Here is a 17,780-nt window from a genome sequence, read left to right as displayed (position 1 = left end):
GAGACACCTGTAGCCCTGCTTCACCACTGTGAAGCTTTGCTCCTGCAGGTGGGTTCAGGGGCTCAAACCGGGATCCTTATGCCGGTCCTTGTGCTCTGTGCCATGTGTGCTTAACCCGCTGCACTACCACCTGACTCCCCTCCCCTCTTGATTTCTAGCTGCCTCTATCCAATAAATAAAGATAAAAAATAAAGTGATGCCTTTTTCAGAAAAAAAATACAGAGAATATAGTGGTACCAATTTCAAGAAAAAAGGATCTATCGTCTAGGAAATGTTAGGAATCTATCTTCTTTGAATTGGCAGCAGATGGTAGAAGGAGAAGAGATGCTAAGTGGCGATTGGCAAGACAAGTGATGCCAGAGAAGGCAGCTTTCTCTGCCTTTCAGCTTATCAACAGGATACTTTTCACTGGGTGATGAGATTAAGAGAGCAAAGGTCAGTCTATCTTGGCGTTACTCTTGATCGCACTCTGTCATTTCACGAACATCTTATAAAAACTGCAGCAAAGGTGGGCGCGAGGAATAACATCATTGCAAGACTGGCCAGCTCCTCATGGGGCGCGAGCGCTTCCACACTACGATCATCATCTCTGGTATTATGCTATTCCACTGCAGAATACTGTGCCCCAGTATGGTTCCGTAACCCCCCATGTCCACTTGGTCGATTCCAAATTATATTCCTCCATGAGGATAATTTCTGGAACCATCCGTTTCACCCCGGTTCCATGGCTGCCAGTTCTTAGCAACATCGCCCCGCCAGATATTCGTCGGGATGTGGCATCATCTAAGTTCATTTCCCACGTCTACGCTCGACCGGACCTGCCAATCTACGCGGATATCTTCGCCCACCCTGTCCAACACTTGACGCCTCGTCACCCAATCTGGTCCCCTACGCCTACACTGAACTTCTCTGTTCCAGTCTCTTGGAAACAGAGCTGGCAGTCAGCTGAGGTAAAGAACAAACACTTCATCACAGACCCCTGCAAGCGTCAACCCGGCTTTGACCTAGCACGTTATGATTGGGCCCTCCTCAATCGCTATCGAACAGGCCATGGCCTGTGCACCGCTATGTTCCATCGCTGGGGAGCCAGAGACGACCCGAACTGCCCCTGCGGCTCCAGACAGACTATGACCCACATAGTCAACGACTGCCACCTCTCCAGATTCAAAGGAGGTCTCGAAACTTTACATCAGGCTCAACCTGATGCTGTTGACTGGCTACGAAAGAAGGGCAAATGCTAGAAGAAGTCATGAATTGGTATAGAATCAGCAGTTGGTGGGCGGAGGGTAGATAGCATAATGGTTATGCAAATAGACTCTTATGCCTGAGGCTTCAGAGTCCCAGGTTCTGTCCCCTGCACCACCATAAGCCAGAGCTCAACAGTCCTCTGGTTAGGAAAAAAAAAAAATCAGCAGTTGGTATATAGTAATGTTGTCCAAGCCTTTAGTTTTATTGTTTTTTTTTTAATATTTTATTTTATTTATTCCCTTTTGTTGCCCTTGTTGTCTTATTGTTGTAGTTATTATTGTTGTTGTCGTTGTTGGATAGGACAGAGAGAAACGGAGAGAGGAGGGGAAGACAGAGGGGGAGAGAAAGATAGACACCTGCAGACCTGCTTCACCGCCTGTGAAGCAACTCCCCTGCAGGTGGGGAGCCGGGGTTCGAACCGGGATCCTTATGCCGGTTCTTGTGCTTTGCGCCACCTGCGCTTAACCCGCTGCGCTACAGCCCGACTCCCTAGTTTTATTGTTAATGCAGCTGTCATGGCATCCCACCACCCCAGCTAAACCTCATGGGTCCATAGTTTGTGTTAACTAAAATAATATTGCTTTGCACATGCCAAACTCACAATGTGAAAAGCAAAGGTCATAGTAAATGGTACCCATTATCTGATAACCCTTCGTACTGTGCAGGCAAGAAAGTAATGGCAAGATTTAAAAAGACACATTTTCACAAAAATCTTACAACTTCCAAGATAAAATGCCAAGACCACCGATTCTCCCTACTACATGTGACCTAGTGGTGAACCTCTCACATAAATTAAGGTCCTGACAAGGTGGGAATGTCAATTCCCTACGGTTTTTTAAACACTAATTTATAGTGTCAACTCTGTTCCCAGTGCTGTTCTGCATGTGAGGAGATGGCATCAAATATCATATTTGCTGTCGCTGGCATCAAATATATATTCTAGAGGGGAGAGACAGTCAGCAAACAAACAGAAAACAGGCTGACATTCTTAAGAGTGGTAAAGAGGAATAAAGCAGGGAGTCGGACAGTAGCATAGTGAGTTAAGCACAGGTGGTATAAAGCTCACGGACCAGAGGAAGGATCCCAGTTCGAGCCCCTGGTTCCCCACCTGTAGGGGAGTCTCTTCACAGGCGGTGAAGCAGGTCTGCAGGTGTCTCTCTGTCTCTCTCCCACTCTGTCTGCCCCATCTCTCTCCATTTCTCTTTGTCCTATCCAACAACGATGACATCAATAACAATAATAACTACAACAATAAAACAAGGGCAACAAAAGGGAATAAATAAATATTTTTTTAAAAGCTTCTTTAAAAAAAAGGAATAAAGCAGGGTATGAGAGAGAAAAAAGTGAGTATTAGCTTTTTGGTATGCTTCTGTGATTTCTGACTATGGTTATTATTTATTTAAGATATTTATTTATTTATTTATGAGGAAGATAGGAGGAGAGAAAAAGAACCAGACATCCCTCTGGCACATGTGCTACTGGGGATTGAACTCAGAACCTCATGCTTGAGAGGACAATGCTTTAATTCACTGCACCACCTCCTGGACCACTGGTTATTTTTTATTCAGACTGTTTTGGCACATGTATTTTTAAGCCAGTTTAATTATCTGGATTCTGAAAACTTTAAACTTCATTACTTTCTGGACAAATGCAAGTGCTGTTTAGTTCTGGCTTATAGTGCAGGGGACTGATCTTGGGATTTTGGAGCCTCAGGCATGCAAATCTCTTTGTATAGTGATTATGCTATCTCCCCCATGTTCTGTATAATATATACATTGAGGATTAATTGGAAAGACAGAAAGATAGCATAATGGTTATGAAAAAGACTTTAGTACCCAAGGCATTATCATAAACCAGAGAGAGCTGAGCCGTGCCGTAGTTAAAATACATGTATGGGAGCCGGGCGGTAGCACAGCAAGTTAAGCACATGGACCATTGTTAGGATCCCTGTTCGAGCCCCCGGCTCCCCATTTGTAGGGGGAGTCGCTTCACAAGTGGTGAAGCAGGTCTGCAGGTGTCTGTCTTTCTCTCCCCCTCTCTGTCTTCCCCTCCTCACTCCATTTCTCTCTGTCCTATCCAACAACAACAAGGGCAACAAAAGGGAAAAATGGCCTCCAAGAGCAGTGTATTCATAGTCCAGGCACTGAGTCCCAGCTTTGACCCTGGAGGCAAATAATAATAATAATTATATGTCTGTGTGTGTGTGTGTGTGTGTGTGTGTGTGTGTGTGTGTGTGTGTGTGTGTGTGTGTGTTGAGGACCATCAAACCTTCACCCCTGAGTACTTCAACATGCATTTCTGAAATACATATATAAAAAGACTTTCATGCCAGGAGTAGGGCAGTAGCGCAACGGGTTGAGCACATGTGGCACAAAGCACAAGGACCGGCATAAGGATTCCAGTTTGAGCCCCCAGCTCCCCACCTGTAGGGGAGTCATTTCACAGGTGGTGAAGCAGATCTGCAGGTGTCTGTCTTTCTCTCTGTCTTCCCCTCCTCTCTCCATTTTCTCTCAGTCCTATCCAACAACAGTAATAACTACGACAATAAGACAATAAGGGCAACAAAAGGGAATAAATAAATAAATATTAAAAAAAAAAAAAGACTAATGCCTAGGGCACCAAAGGTCCTAAGTTCAATTCACAAGACCACCATAACCCAGAGCTGAGCCATGTTCTGGTAAAAAAATATGTTGATAAAATATTACTACCTGATTTTTAGTTCACATTTAGATTCCAGTAATTTCCTCTCTCTGTTACATTAAAACTGCCTGACAGAAGGTGAGTGCTATTAGTGCTTGCTGTAGCAGTTATGATAACTAAGCTCATTTGGATAATGTGCTGCTTTGCCTTGGAGCCAGGTTTCAGTTGACCCCCTCTGCACTGGAGGCGGAAGTTTTGGTGCTCTGGTCTCTTTCACTACCTCTCTCTGTCTCTTCATCTCTGTTTCTATCTGAACAAAAAGAAAACAACTCAAATTTTAATTCTTTTGTTCTCTTCCATTAATTGAGGATTGAGCACTTAAGTACCCTTTCACTGATTAACCTCTGTGAACATACTACTCTTTTGTTTGCCTTGGCTGAGATATATATATATATATATATATATATATTTTTTTTTTTTTTTGCCTCCAGGGTTATTACTGGCGCTTAGTACCTGCACTGTGAATCCACTGCTTCTGGAGGCTATTTTTTCCCCTTTTGTTGCCCTTTTTTTTTTTTTTTTTATCATTTTTGTTGTTGTTTTGCTGCTGTTGTTGGATAGGACAGAGAGAAATTGAGAAAGGAGGGGAAGACAGAGAGGGGGAGAGAAAGACATCTGCAGATCTGCTTCACCGCCTGTGAAGTGACTCCACCTACAGGCCTACAGGTGGGGAGCCGGGGGCTAGAACCAGGATCTTTGTGCCGGTCCTTGCGGTTCCTGTCATGTGAGCTTCTTGCCGGCCCCCAACATTTCTATTTTCTTTTTATATATATATATTTTTAATATTTATTCCCTTTTGTTGCCTTTGTTGTTGTTGTAGTAGTTATTCTTATTGCCATCATTGTTGGATAGACGGAGAGAAATTGAGAGAGGAGGGGAAGACAGGGAGGGTGAGAGAAAGATAGACACCTGCAGACCTGCTTCACTGCTTGTGAAGCGACTCCCCTGCAGGTGGGGAGCCAGGGACTTGAACCGGGATCCTTATAGCGGTCCTTGTACTTTGCGCCACGTGCATTTAACCAACTGCGCTACTGCCCAACTCCCAACATTTCTATTTTCTTAAAAGGGTTATTGCTGGGACTCAGTGCCTGCATGACAGATTCACTGTTTCCAGTGGAAATTTCTTTCTTTTTCTCTCTTTTTTTCTTTCTCTTTTATTTGATAGGACAGAGGAGTTGAGGGGTTAGATAGAGATGGGGCTTGAACCTGGGTCCTTCACACATGATAATATGCTCAACTGAGTGCACCACCACCCAGCCTCCTATTTATTTTTTAAAGAGAAAGAGGAGAAAGAGAGTCGTGGGCCAGGCAGTGGTACACTGGGTTAAGCACACATAGTATGAAGTGCAAGGACCCCCACAAGGATCTTGGTTTGAGCCCCTGGCTCCCCACCTGCTGGGGCCACTTCACAAGCAGTGAAGATGGTCTGCAGGTGTCTCTCTCTCCCCTTCTGTATCTTCTCCTCCCCTCTCAATTTCTCTGTCTTACCTAGTAAAACAGAAAAAATGGCCACCAGGAGCAGTGGATTCGTAGTGCCAGCACTGAGCCCCAGAGATAAGAGATAGTGAGCAAGAGAGAGAGAAAGGGAGAGTCAGAGCACCACCCTGGGAATATATTATATTGGGGATCGAGCTCAAGAACCTTATGCTTGAGAGAGTCCAGTACTTAATCCGCTGTACCAACTCCTGGGCCACTGTCTAAAACGTGTAAAGATGATAGGCTTATTTTATACAGCCCCTCAGTTTGGGTTTGTCTTTGCCTCATTAATTAGGATTATTGATTTTATACAGGAATGCCATAGAAGTTTTGTATCATTTTCATTCCTGTGCATTATACCAGCAAGCACATAATACTTTGTTGTTGGGGGTCAGGTGGTAGAGTACCTGGTTGAGCGCACATTCCAATATATAAGGACCCAGGTTCAAGTCCCTGGTCCCCACCTGCAGCGAAGGAAGCTTCATAGGCAGTGAAGCAGGGCTGTAAGTGTCTCTCTTTCTGTCTCCCCTTCTGCTCTCAATTTCTCTCTATCGAATAAATAAAAATGTTTTTTAAATACTTGTTTGTTTTTATTTTTATATTTATTTATTTATTTATTTCCTCCATGGTTGTTGCTGGGCTCGGTGCCTGCACCATGAATCCACCGCTCCTGGAGGCCATTTTTTCCCCCTTTTGTTGCCCTTGTTGTTGTAGCCTCGTTGTGGTTATTATTATTACCATTGTTGATGTTGTTCGTTGTTGGATAGGACAGAGAGAAATGGAGAGAGGAGGGGAAGACAGAGAGGGGGAGAGAAAGACAGACACCTGCAGACCTGCTTCACCGCCTGTGAAGCGACTCCCCTGCAGGTGGGGAGCCGGGGGCTCAAACCGGGATCCTTATGCCGGTCCCTGCGCCTTGCGCCACATGCACTTAACCCACTGTGCCACCTCCAGACCCCCACTTGTTTGTTTTTAAATAATTAATTATTAATGAGATAGAGAGAAAGAGAAAAGCAGAGCATGACTTTGGTACATGTAGTGCTGGGACTCAAACTAGGGCCCCCATTCTTGCAAGCCCTGTACTGTACTGCTTCGCCACCTCCCTCACAATGTTAACGTCTGGAATGCTGGCTTTTTTTTTTTTTTTTCTACCAGAACACTGTTCAGTTCTGGCTTATGGTGGTGTGGGGGATTGAACCTGGGATGCTGGGTCCTCAGGCATGAGTCTGTTTGCATAACCATTACGCTTGGAACGTTGACTTTTATCACTATTTTTGATAATTGTCAGGTTTTTCCACTTGTGAAGTTACTGTTTTTGCACTTGAAATAGATTTATCAAGAGGTACTTTAGGGATATGTAACCTGATGCTCACCAAACACTCAATAGTAGCTTTAATGGCGCTGATAGTTTTTAAAGTACTTTTAAATGTTTCTTTATTTGTTATTAGTGGAGGAAGGGAGAGCCACAACATCACTCTGGCCTGGCACATGGGATGCCAGGGACTGAATGTGGAACCTCCTGCCTGAGAGTCCATTCAGTGCTTCATTCACTGTGCCACCTCCTGAGCCCAGCGGTGATCTTAAAACTCCACTTCTTCAGTTGGCAGTTTGCTGTAAGCAAGGGTTACACATATTTGCTTTTAGACTCATGCGGTCTGACTATTCAGCGATTTATGAGCCGTTATTATCATTCAGTTAATCAGTTGTCAAGTTTGGTGAGTATAGAGCTCAACTTTGCCTCCCTGATTCTTTGAGCACTTGCTTACTTTATGGCATACAGAACATCTAGTGGTTTTTTTTGTTTGTTTTTTTTTTTTTCAGATTCAACTTGAACTTTTTCTGCCCCAGATTTGGAATCTCTTTGGCTCTGTAATAGTCTTTAACCCTGACTGTTGTTGGAATACTGTCATTCAGCAATGAGTATTATCTTGAGGGATAGTAAAAGTGTCACCTCTTTAAGAAAGCCTTGATTGCTAAATAACTGTAATGACTAAAGCTCTCATGCCTCTTGTTTACTTTTTGTAGTATTTCCACTCTCTCCCTCCTTCTATTTTCTTTTTCTCTCTTCTCCTCTCTTCTCCTCCCCCTCTCCCTCCCTCTCCTCCTCCCTCTTCTCCTCCTTCGTTCTTTGGAGAGGTAGCAGCGTAGCAGTACTGAAGCTTTCCCCAGTGCCATGGAGACGGGGACTCAAACCTAGTGGCATGCATGACCTTTGCAGATGAGCTGTCCTTCCAGCCCCTCTCAACTCCTTTAAGCAGTTTAACCTCTTTTATTTCTGCTTTGCTCACCCCCCTCCACACTGCTCTGCCCTAGCAGGCACTTGATAAAAGTTGATAAAGTGCTTGTTGGCACACTATGCCAGTTTGATCTCAGCTATGGAGAACATTCCCTATTTTATTTTATTTTAACCAGAAAACACCTAAAATTGCCAAAAAACCATCTTGAGGAAAAGAAACAGAAATGGAGGCATCACACTCCCAGATCTCAAACTTTTATTTTATTTTATTTTTTGCCCTCCCCACCCATTCATCAATGCTATGTCTTCACACTCATAGAAAATCCTTGTTAACTATGGTAATTACTTTTTAGATGACAAAAAGGAACTTGGAGCAGCCAGAAGAAGTCAGTATTACATGAAATATGGAAATCCAAATTATGGAGGCATGAAAGGAATTCTTAGTAATTCTTGGTGAGTCTAAACCCTTAAAATATAATATAATATACCTTAAACGTAATCCTTCAGTTGGTGTTCTACAGTGGAATGTCAACATAATGTGTGAAATTCAGGGAAGACCCGAAGGAAGAAGTCAAGGTTCTTGGCTGTGGTAAATGTGTGAGATTGCTGAGTTTGAGTTTCACCGTGAATGTTTTTTGTTTCATGTTTAACATTGCATCAATGTGTAATTGAAATTTACTAGTGGGTTTCAAGATCTTTTCTATTGGTTTCTGATTATGTGCTTATTTTGGCAATCTTTCAGGAAGCGGAGATATCATTCCCGTCGCATTCAGCGGGATGTGATCAAGAAGCGAGCCCTGATTGGGGACGATCTCGGCTTGGCGTCCTATAAGCACCGACATTCCGGTAGTTGCCTGCTCAGCTCTCGGGTAGACACATGTTTGGCTCCCGAAATCGTATTTTTATTCTAATACAGTCTTTTTAAGGTTCCAAACTTTATCATCCTCTCTTCCTTGCCCTCACCCTCTGCCAACATATAGGAAAGTAAGTCAAGTCACGATTAATTTTAAATTGCCCATACAAAAAGGGTCAAATGACTTTTTTATAAGAGCTATTCTAACAAAACAGGCAAAATGTGAGAGGGGAAAATGAAAACTTTTCTTAGGAATCTCATTTTCCTACTAGTAATATTAAAAACTGCATGAAAAAAATCAAAATTATTTCATCAGATGAACTGACTTTATTGTTCCTTTGTCTGATAATGAAAACGTGCTTTTGTATCTAGTGTTTCACGCTTACTGCCTTAGAAAAGTGGGATATCATGACTTGGGTTAACATTTAATTTCCCCTCCCTCCCCCTCTCCTCTCCTCTCGTCTCCTCTCCTTTCCTCTCCTCTCCTCTCCTCCCCTTCCCTCCCTTCCCCTCCCTCCCCTCCCCTTCCTTTCCATTATCTTGTATATATATTTTCAACTTAAACCTAATCTGTGGTGCGCTCTGTAGAAGTAGCCAAGTTGGTGGGCAAATACGGGATAATTTGCATAAAAACTTAAAGAGTAACAAGAGCAGAACAAAGTGAATTATATCTTTAATGCTTATGTCCAAATAGTATATTTAAAATCTCCATTTTATACTACACACACTTAAAAATATGTCTGTCTGTCTGTCTTTATTTATTAATGAGAGAGCACCAGAGCAGTAGTTCTGCACAGGTAATGCACTTGAACTCAGAACCTCATGCGGGAGAATCCACTGCTGCATCCACTCTGCCCCCTCCCGAGCCTCAGTGCACATACTTGTCTGTTACACAGTTCTACTATGCCAGTTTCAGATACTTTAAGATTTGTTTTTTATGTTTATTTATTGATTTATTTATTGGATAGAGACATAATAAGGAAGAGGGAGAAAGTCAACTGCATCACTTGTGAGACTCTCTGCAGGTGGGGACGGGGCTTGAACATATATTGTGTATATGTTGTAATTATAAATATGGTAACACCCCCCCCCCCAAATTTAGTAATTAACGTGAGAGAAAGAGAGAAGGAGAAAGAACCAGAGTATCACTGTGACATGTGTGATGCCAGAGATTGAACTCTGGACCTCATGCCTATGACTCTGACCATTCATTATACCACATCCCAGGTCACAGCCGTAAGATATTTTTTTTTGTCATAAATCTTTATTCATACTGACACTAGTTACTTCTAATTCTAACCCTCTGGTCTCATTGGTTTCATTTTATATTTTTTGCCTTTTTAGAATAAATGCTTAAATTGAAGTAGGCATCTACTTTATATTCTGCTTCCTCTTAACATAAGTGTTTTTTTTTTTCATGAGCTTTGAGTTAGAGTTGAATTTTATTGTTCATGGTGTTTATAAGGTCACCATGATACAATTTTCTTCAGTTGCTTGATACGTGTTTCTGTTTTTTTTTATCTACTTTTTTTCAATATTTATCATTTTTAAATTTGACAGGACAGAAAGAAATTGAGAGGAAGAGAAGTTAGGGAAAGAGAGGGAGAGGGACAAAGACACCTGCATCACTATTTCACTGATTATGAAGTCCTCCTCCTCCAGGTGAGGACTGAGGGCTTGAACCCGGGTTCAAAAATGCCTTTTTTTTTTTTTTTTTTTTTTTACCTTTTAAGAGAGAGGCAGAGAATGAAAGAGACCACAGCACTGAAGCTTTCTTTAATGTGTCAGACATGAACCTGGGTCGTGCACGTGGCAAAGAAGCACACTGTCCTGATGAATGTGTTTTTGTTTAAAGACGCCGACACATATTGTTGGGTTTTGTTTTGTTTTATTTTTAAAGATTTTATTTATTTCTGAGAAAGATAGGAGAGAGAAAGAACCAGACATCACTCGGGCACATGTGCTGCCGGGGATCGAACTCGGGACCTCATGCCTGAGAGTCCAAAGCTTTTATCACTGCGCCACCTCCCGGACCACCATTATTGGTTTTTTAAAGTTGGACTCAAGGCCAACAGTGCTAAAACTCATGCCTGAACAGAGCTAATCTTAACATATTTTTCTGAAAGGTGTGCGATAGCCTCCTTGTGCTCAGGAACACTGGATGGTTTGGGGCATTATTCTAGGGGGCCATTTTAAACCTTGATACCGTTATCAGAAGCTGCAAAAATGTGAAAAGCCTGACACTAAGTAGATTGCAAAAATGACACTTGTTTACCATATGAGAAATGAAGCAAAGAGGGAGGGTACTGCCTTGTTTGACCTCCATGCATGTCTTGGTGACTCAGAGTTTTTTGCCTCTCTGCACATGTCAATAAATGACCATGAAAATGCTATGGCTTGATTTTGGGGTTGCAAATAAACTGGGAAAATCCATAAGTGCGAAATCTGTGACTAATAAGTGTCAGCAGGAGTTAGATAATTTTAAAATGTTCGGTCAGGCTGAGATGATTCTCTATTAAGCGAGCACTATTTTAGATGAATGTTCTGGTAAAATCTCGGGAATGGGAACCTCCACTTTTAAAAAGGTCGCAGATAGTGCTCGCTTCGGCTGCACATATACTAAGAAGGTCACAGATGTAGAATAGAAAATCACACGTCTTAGTGCTTTTCCTAATGTTTTTTGATTAAATTCTTAGGACTAGTTAATGTTCCCGAGGAGCCTATTGAAGAGGAGGAAGAGGAAGAGGAGGAGGAGGAGGACCAGGACATGGATGCAGATGACAGGGTGGTGGTAGAGTACCATGAGGAACTCCCAGCTCTCAGGCAGACCAGGGAGAGGAGTGCATCAAGGAGGTCCAGTGCTAGCAGCTCCGACTCTGATGAAATGGACTATGATCTAGAATTGAAAATGATTTCTACTCCTTCCCCAAAGAAAAGCATGAAGATGACGATGTATGCAGATGAAGTAGAGTCTCAGTTAAAAAACATCAGGTAAACATACCTGTAAAAGTATCAGTGATAACTTTTTATTTTAAACATTAAGTACTAGCTTCCTCTCAGTTCATGATAATTTTATAATCCTTTATGTATTATAATTTCGGTCCTGTGCACACTATCCAAGTACATGATATTGCCAGCTCTTGTAGAGTTTGGATAAGAATATCTTTATCTTTAAATATACAGGAAGTGATCTTTGTTTAAAAAAAAAAAAAAACGGGGTCGGGCGGTGGCACAGTGGGTTAAGTGCATGTGGTGCAAAGTGCAGGGACCAGTGGAAGGATCCTGGTTTGAGCCCCCGACTCCCCACCTGCAGGGGAGTCGCTTCACAGGCGGTGAAGCAGGTCTGCAGGTGTCTATCTTTCTCTCCCCCTCTCTGTCTTCCCCTCCTCTCTCCATTTCTCTCTGTCCTATCCAACAATGAACAACATCAACAATGGCAATAATAATAACCACAACGAGGCTACAACAACAAGGGCAACAAAAAGGGGGAAGAAATAGCTTCCAGGAACGGTGGATTCATGGTGGAGGCACCGAGCCCAGCAATAACCCTGGAGGAAAAAAAAAAACAACAACAAGGAAACTGAATCAGGTGGTGGCACAGCTAATAAAATGCACAAGGACCCAGGTTCAAGCCCCAGTCCCCATCTGCAGGGAAAAGCTACACAAGCGGTGAAATAGTGCTACAGATGTCTCTGTTTCTTTCCCCCTTTTACTCTTGAATCCTCTGTCTCTGTCAGTAAACAAAAATGAAATATTAAAAAACAAAACAAGAAAACTGTAAGTAATTTAGCGAAGATCACTTCCACTCTCTTTCATCCTGTCTTACATAAGGCAACGACTATTGTCAGCTAGGTGAATAAGCTTCCCTATGACTGTAGGCATATATTTAATACATGGAAAAATTACTATATTTGTTAAATTTGAAGTTGTGCTGTTTAAATTATTTTTGCTGTATGCTTTATTTCATTTAATATATTATAGACACCTGATAAATTTTCACTATATGCTTGAAAGTATGACTTATATAACCAAACCCATATTGACTAACCTTTAGGGTTCTATTTTTTGTTGTCACTGGATCTTCACCACTCCAGACCAATGTTTTCAGGGAGAAAGACACCATGCCACCACAACTTGCTCCAGCATGGTGGGGGCCAGGCTTGAACCTCGGTGGTGTGCATGACTAAGCAAATGTACTAACCGAGTGCACTGTCTTGTCACACGTTAGGTTTCTATTTTCTTTTTTCTTTTCTTTTCTTCTCTTTTGTTTATTTTTTAATCTTTATTTATTTATTGGATAGAGACAGCCAGAAATCAAGAGGGAAGGGGATGATAGAGAGGGAGAGACAGAGAGACACCTGCAGCCCTGATTCGCCACTCGCAAAGCTTTCCCCATGCAGGTGGGGACCGGGGGCTTGAACCCGGGTCCTTGCGCATTGCAACATATGTTCTCAACCTGGTGTGCCACTGCCCGGCCCCTTTTTTTTTTTTTTAATACTTAATTTCCCTTTCGTTGCCCTTGTTGTAGTTATTGTTGTTGTTGTTATTGATATTGTCATTGTTGGATAGGACAGAGAGAAATGGAGAGGGGAGGGGAAGACAGAGGAGGAGAGAAAGATAGACACCTGCAGACCTGCTTTACCGCCTGTGAAGTGACTCTCCTGTAGTTGGGGAGCCAGGGGCTCGAACCGGGATCCTTAGGGCAGTCCTTGCACTTTGTGCCACCTGTGCTTAACCTGCTGCGCTATCACCCAACTCCCACATATAATCATTTTAATGTACATTTCTTTGATGACTGGTGAAGAGGAGTGGGTGCATAGCACATGCTCAACTCAAATGGTAGGAGTCTTGGAGTGCTCTCTTTAAGTGTTCTTCCCTTTGTTTTTTTAAACTTTCTTATCATTTTATTCTGTAAGACAGAAATTAAGAGGGATGGGGAGATAGGTAGAGAGAAAGACACCTGCAGATGTGCTTTACCACTTGTGAGGCATCCCTGCTACAGGTGGGGAGCGGGGCTCAAACCCAGGTCCTTGAGCGCAGTACTTACTGTGTGCTTTTGATCTGGTGTGCCAGCACTCGGCCCCTCTTTCTTTTATTTTTTATATCTATTTATTCCCTTTTGCTGACCTTGTTTTTTTATTGTTGTTGATGTCGTCATTGTTGGATAGGACAGAGAGAAATGGAGAGAGGAGGGGAGAGAAAGATAGACACCTGCAGACCTGCTTCACCGCCTGTGAAGTGACTCCCCTGCTGGTGGGGAGCCGGGGGCTTGAACTGGGATTCTTACGCCAGTTCTTGAGCTTCGTGTCTTTCTTTTATTTTTAAGCCAGAGCACTACTCTCAGCTCTGACTTTTGGCAGTGTGGGAATCGTCCTGGGACCTCAGAGTCTCAGACATAGACGGTCCATGTTGAACTGCTTTCTGTCTCCCCACATCTTCTTTAAGTGCTCTTGATAGTGCTTTTGTTGAATGGGAAGAACAACAACAAAAAGCAATTGGACCTTGTTTACTTGTTACTTTTAGTTTTTTTGATGCACTTGCTGATTGTAAATGCTGCCAGATTTATGCTAGTTTCTAGAATGTAACAGATCTCTTCAACAGATAAATCACCATTTGAAGAATAGAATTGTAGGCTCTGTGTGTCTTAAAGTCACATAAGGGGCTGGGTGGCAAACGCTAGAAGAAGAAGAAGGGGCTGGGTGGTGGTGCAGCCATTTAAGCAGGCATAGTACAAAGCACAAGGACCCGTGCAAGGATCTAGGTTTGAACCCTCTGGCTCCCCACCTGCAGGGGGGACATTTCATGAGCAGCAAAGTAGGCGTGCAGGTGTCTGTCTCTCTTCTTCTCTGTCTCCCCATCTCTCTCAATTTCTCTTTGTCCTATTAATAAAATGAAAAAAAAAAAAGGCCACTAGGAACAGTGGATTCATAGTGCCAGCACCGAATTCCAGAGATAACCCTGGAGCCAAAAAAAAAAAAGTTACATAAATTAAGTTAAAGAGATGAAAGACAACTGCTAGATGGTTTCACTCATGTGGAATCTAGAGATGTGATACAGATGAACTTCAAAAAAACAAAAACCGAAGAAGCAGGCAAACTGTTTCTAAGACTTACAAAAACTGTGGTGGTCGGTGTGGTATGTAACTATGCACTATAATCTTATAATCTATTATAAGATACGTGTGTGTAACATACGTTGTGTGTGACATATGTACACACACCACGCATTTTCTATCCAGGAAAACTGGGAAATCTGCTTGTCCCAACCAGTCTTTTTATAGCAAACAGGCTGATCATCCTATAGTTTTGAAGTTCATTAACAGGCTTCCCCCTTCCAACTTTTTTTTTTTTTTTTTAAGGAACTCCATGAAGGCAGATACTGTATCTACAAGCAATATAAAAAACCGAATTGGTAACAAATTACCAGCTGAGAAATTTGCAGATGTTCGACATCTATTAGATGAAAAACGCCAGCACACACGGCCACGGCTCCAAGGCAGCAATACTAAATCAGGTATTATCATCCAGTTGAGTTTCTGGACTCCATTCTGAGCTCCAGAAAGTAAATTGGAGTAGGGATAAGTCCTTAGATAAAATACTGCCGTTTGTGGGTTAAATTATTCTCATTTATCTCTTCTAAATTTTGGGTTAGGTGTTAAGACATTGAAATTAATAGAATACTACTTTTCCCCCCCTTTTAATTTGATAAGACAAGGAGAAATTGGAGGAGGACGGAGATTGGATACAGAAAGGGAGAGAGAAAAGACACCTGCAGTGCTGTTTAAGCCCGGCTTTATGACGACGCTTAACTGAGTTCGATAGTGCTTGGCCCCTGTCATTGTTGTATTTTATATGTAAGATAATAGGGGAATTCGGATTGTCGGGTGTTGTATAAATGTTGATCTAGGTACTTTGTGTCAGGTACTTGACCATGCCACTTATATGCCAAGCCCAGAGCTAGGTGCAGGGAGTGTATGATACCATTGGAGAAGTTGAAAGTCATCGACAGATTCAGGTGGGAAAAAATCAGTGCACACACGTCCAGCTAATTCTGCCTAGAAGTAGAATGGAGCAAGTGCTCTAAAAGACTGGTCGGCTAAAGGCTGTGGGTGCAGAGAGGAGGCAGAACTAGTTCGGAGATGGTGAGAGGCTTCTTAGAGAAAGTGCTGGTAGTGTGAACCTTTAGACAAGGAATAAAATCTCAATAGGGAAACCTAGTTCTTTGAAGTGGGAAGTAGTGTGATTTATTTATTTAGTTAGTTATTTATTTTTCTTTTTGCCTCCAGGGTTATCACTAGGGCTTATTTTATGTTTTTAATCAGAGCATTGTTCAGCTCTGGCTTATGGTGGTGTGAGGGCATTGAAACTAGATCTTTAGGGGGCCGGGCAGTAGCATACCAGATTAAGCACGCATAGTACAAAGCACGAGGACCTGCACAAGGATCCTGGTTCGAGCCCCTGGCTCCCCTCCTCTCCTCTCTGTCATGTCTAATAAAATGAAAAAAAAAAAAAAAAAAAAGGGAGGGAGTTAGGCAGTAGCACAGCGGGTTAAGAGCAGGTGGTGCAAAGCTCAAGGACCAGTTCAAGGATCCTGGTTCGAGCTCCCAGCTCCCCACCTGCAGGGGAGTCGCTTCACAGGCGGTGAAGCAGGTCTGCAGGTGTCTTTCTGTCCTCCACTCTCTTCCCCTCCTCTCTCCATTTCTCTCTGTGCTATGTAACAGTGACAACATCAGTAACAACAATAATAACTATAACAACAACGAAAAACAACATGGGCAACAAAAAGGAAAATAAATAAATATTAAAATAATAATAATAATAATAATAATAAAAGGCCTGCAGGAACAGTGGATTTGTAGTGCCAGCATGAGCCCCAGTGATAACACTGGAGACAAACAAAAATAAGAAAAAAAGCAACTAGATCTTTTAAAAATTTATTTTCTCTTTTGTTGCTCTTGTTGTTTTATTGTTGTAGTTATTATTGTTGTTATTGATGTTATTTTTGGATAGGACAGAGGGGGAGAGAAAGACACCTGCAGACCTGCTTCACCGCCTGTGAAGCAACTCCCCTGCAGGTGGGGAGCCGGGGGCTCGAACCAGGATCCTTACTCTGGTCCTTGCGCTTTGTGCCACATGCTCTTAACCCGCTGCGCTACCGCCAGACTCCTGAAACTAGAGCTTTTATTTATTTATTTATTTATTTATAATTTATTTATTTTCCCTTTTGTTGCCCTTCTTGTTTTATTATTGTAGTTATTATTGTCGTTGTTATTGATGTCGTTGTTGTTAGCTAGGACAGAGAGAAATGGAGAGAGGAGGGGAAGACGGGGAGGGAAAGATAGACACCTGCAGACCTGCTTCACTGCTTGTGAAGCGACTCTCTGCAGGTGGGGAGCTTGGGGCTCGAACCAGGATCCTTCCTCCAGTCCTTGTGCTTTGCACCAAGTGTGCCTAACCCATTGTGGTATCGCCCGAGCCTTGGCCATGAGATTCTTTTTGCATAACCATTATGCTATCTCCTCTGCCCTTGACTTTCCATTTTAGAAAGATAACTTGGGAGGCTGAGGAGATAGTATAATGGTTATTGCAAAAAAAACTTATGTGCCAGAGATGAGCTGTGCTCTGGTGTGAAACAAAAAGGATACCTTGGGGATTGGATAGGGTTGGATAGACAGTTAAATAAAGGACAGGCCATGTTTAGTAGAGAGAGAATGAACTAGAAAGTCAGGTCTTGTGAGGCCTAAAAGGAAGGGAGGAAAGGGTAGAAAGCTAAGAGACTGGAGGAGGGCATGCTGCTTTCAGATAGAATAGGCAAAATGAGGAAAGCCCTAACACTGTGACATGATAATTGAGAGATAGTTTTGTTTTTGCTGTTACTATTGTTGCAACCTAGGAGAACAAGCAGATTTGGGGGAGGGGGATTCAAGAAAAAGTAAATTTGGTTTGGCACCTTGATTCTTTTTTTTTTTTTTCTATTTCATTATATTTACTGTTAAATGAAGTAAGTTTATTGAGGACTTACATGTCAAAGGTTAACATATGCCCTTCAGGGAGTTACTGTTAAAACATCTGGTAGCTAAAGCATTTGTAAATAATTCAGTCTGCTTAGACAAGCAATAACAACAAACCTAGTTGATTTTGCACCCAGAAATTCCTTTCCAGAACAATCAGCTGAAACTTTTCCATGTGAACACTTTCTTCATCCGAATGTTTGTAGAGGAATCTACAATGATCACTTAGGAAAAAAGCTTTCAGAAACCTGATGTAT

General features: G+C 42.3%; 1 protein-coding gene and 1 long non-coding RNA gene across 3 annotated transcripts in view; one reads left to right on the top strand and one right to left on the bottom strand.

The window, feature by feature from the left end:
* The window catches only part of NCBP3 (nuclear cap binding subunit 3), a 54,367-nt gene that overhangs the window by 23,393 nt on the left and 13,194 nt on the right, over positions 1-17,780 (top strand). For both annotated transcript variants that reach the window (XR_009553166.1, XM_060204172.1), the window contains exons 8-11: positions 8,014-8,113; positions 8,403-8,506; positions 11,210-11,504; positions 14,872-15,026. Coding sequence is in view for 1 of the 2 variants with exons in the window: in XM_060204172.1 (XP_060060155.1) it covers positions 8,014-8,113; positions 8,403-8,506; positions 11,210-11,504; positions 14,872-15,026 (654 nt within the window). In the remaining variant the exon portion in view is untranslated. The remainder of the gene's footprint in view (positions 1-8,013; positions 8,114-8,402; positions 8,507-11,209; positions 11,505-14,871; positions 15,027-17,780) is intronic.
* LOC132542034 (uncharacterized) overlaps positions 1-17,780 on the bottom strand; it is a 460,964-nt gene that overhangs the window by 433,594 nt on the left and 9,590 nt on the right. The gene's annotated exons all lie outside the window — the stretch shown is intronic.

Source organism: Erinaceus europaeus, chromosome 12, assembly GCF_950295315.1.
Source record: "Erinaceus europaeus chromosome 12, mEriEur2.1, whole genome shotgun sequence".
In the NCBI taxonomy this organism is placed as follows: domain Eukaryota; kingdom Metazoa; phylum Chordata; class Mammalia; order Eulipotyphla; family Erinaceidae; genus Erinaceus; species Erinaceus europaeus.
The sequence above is the reverse complement of the archived record's forward strand: the minus strand, read 5'-3'. Positions and strand labels throughout refer to the sequence as shown.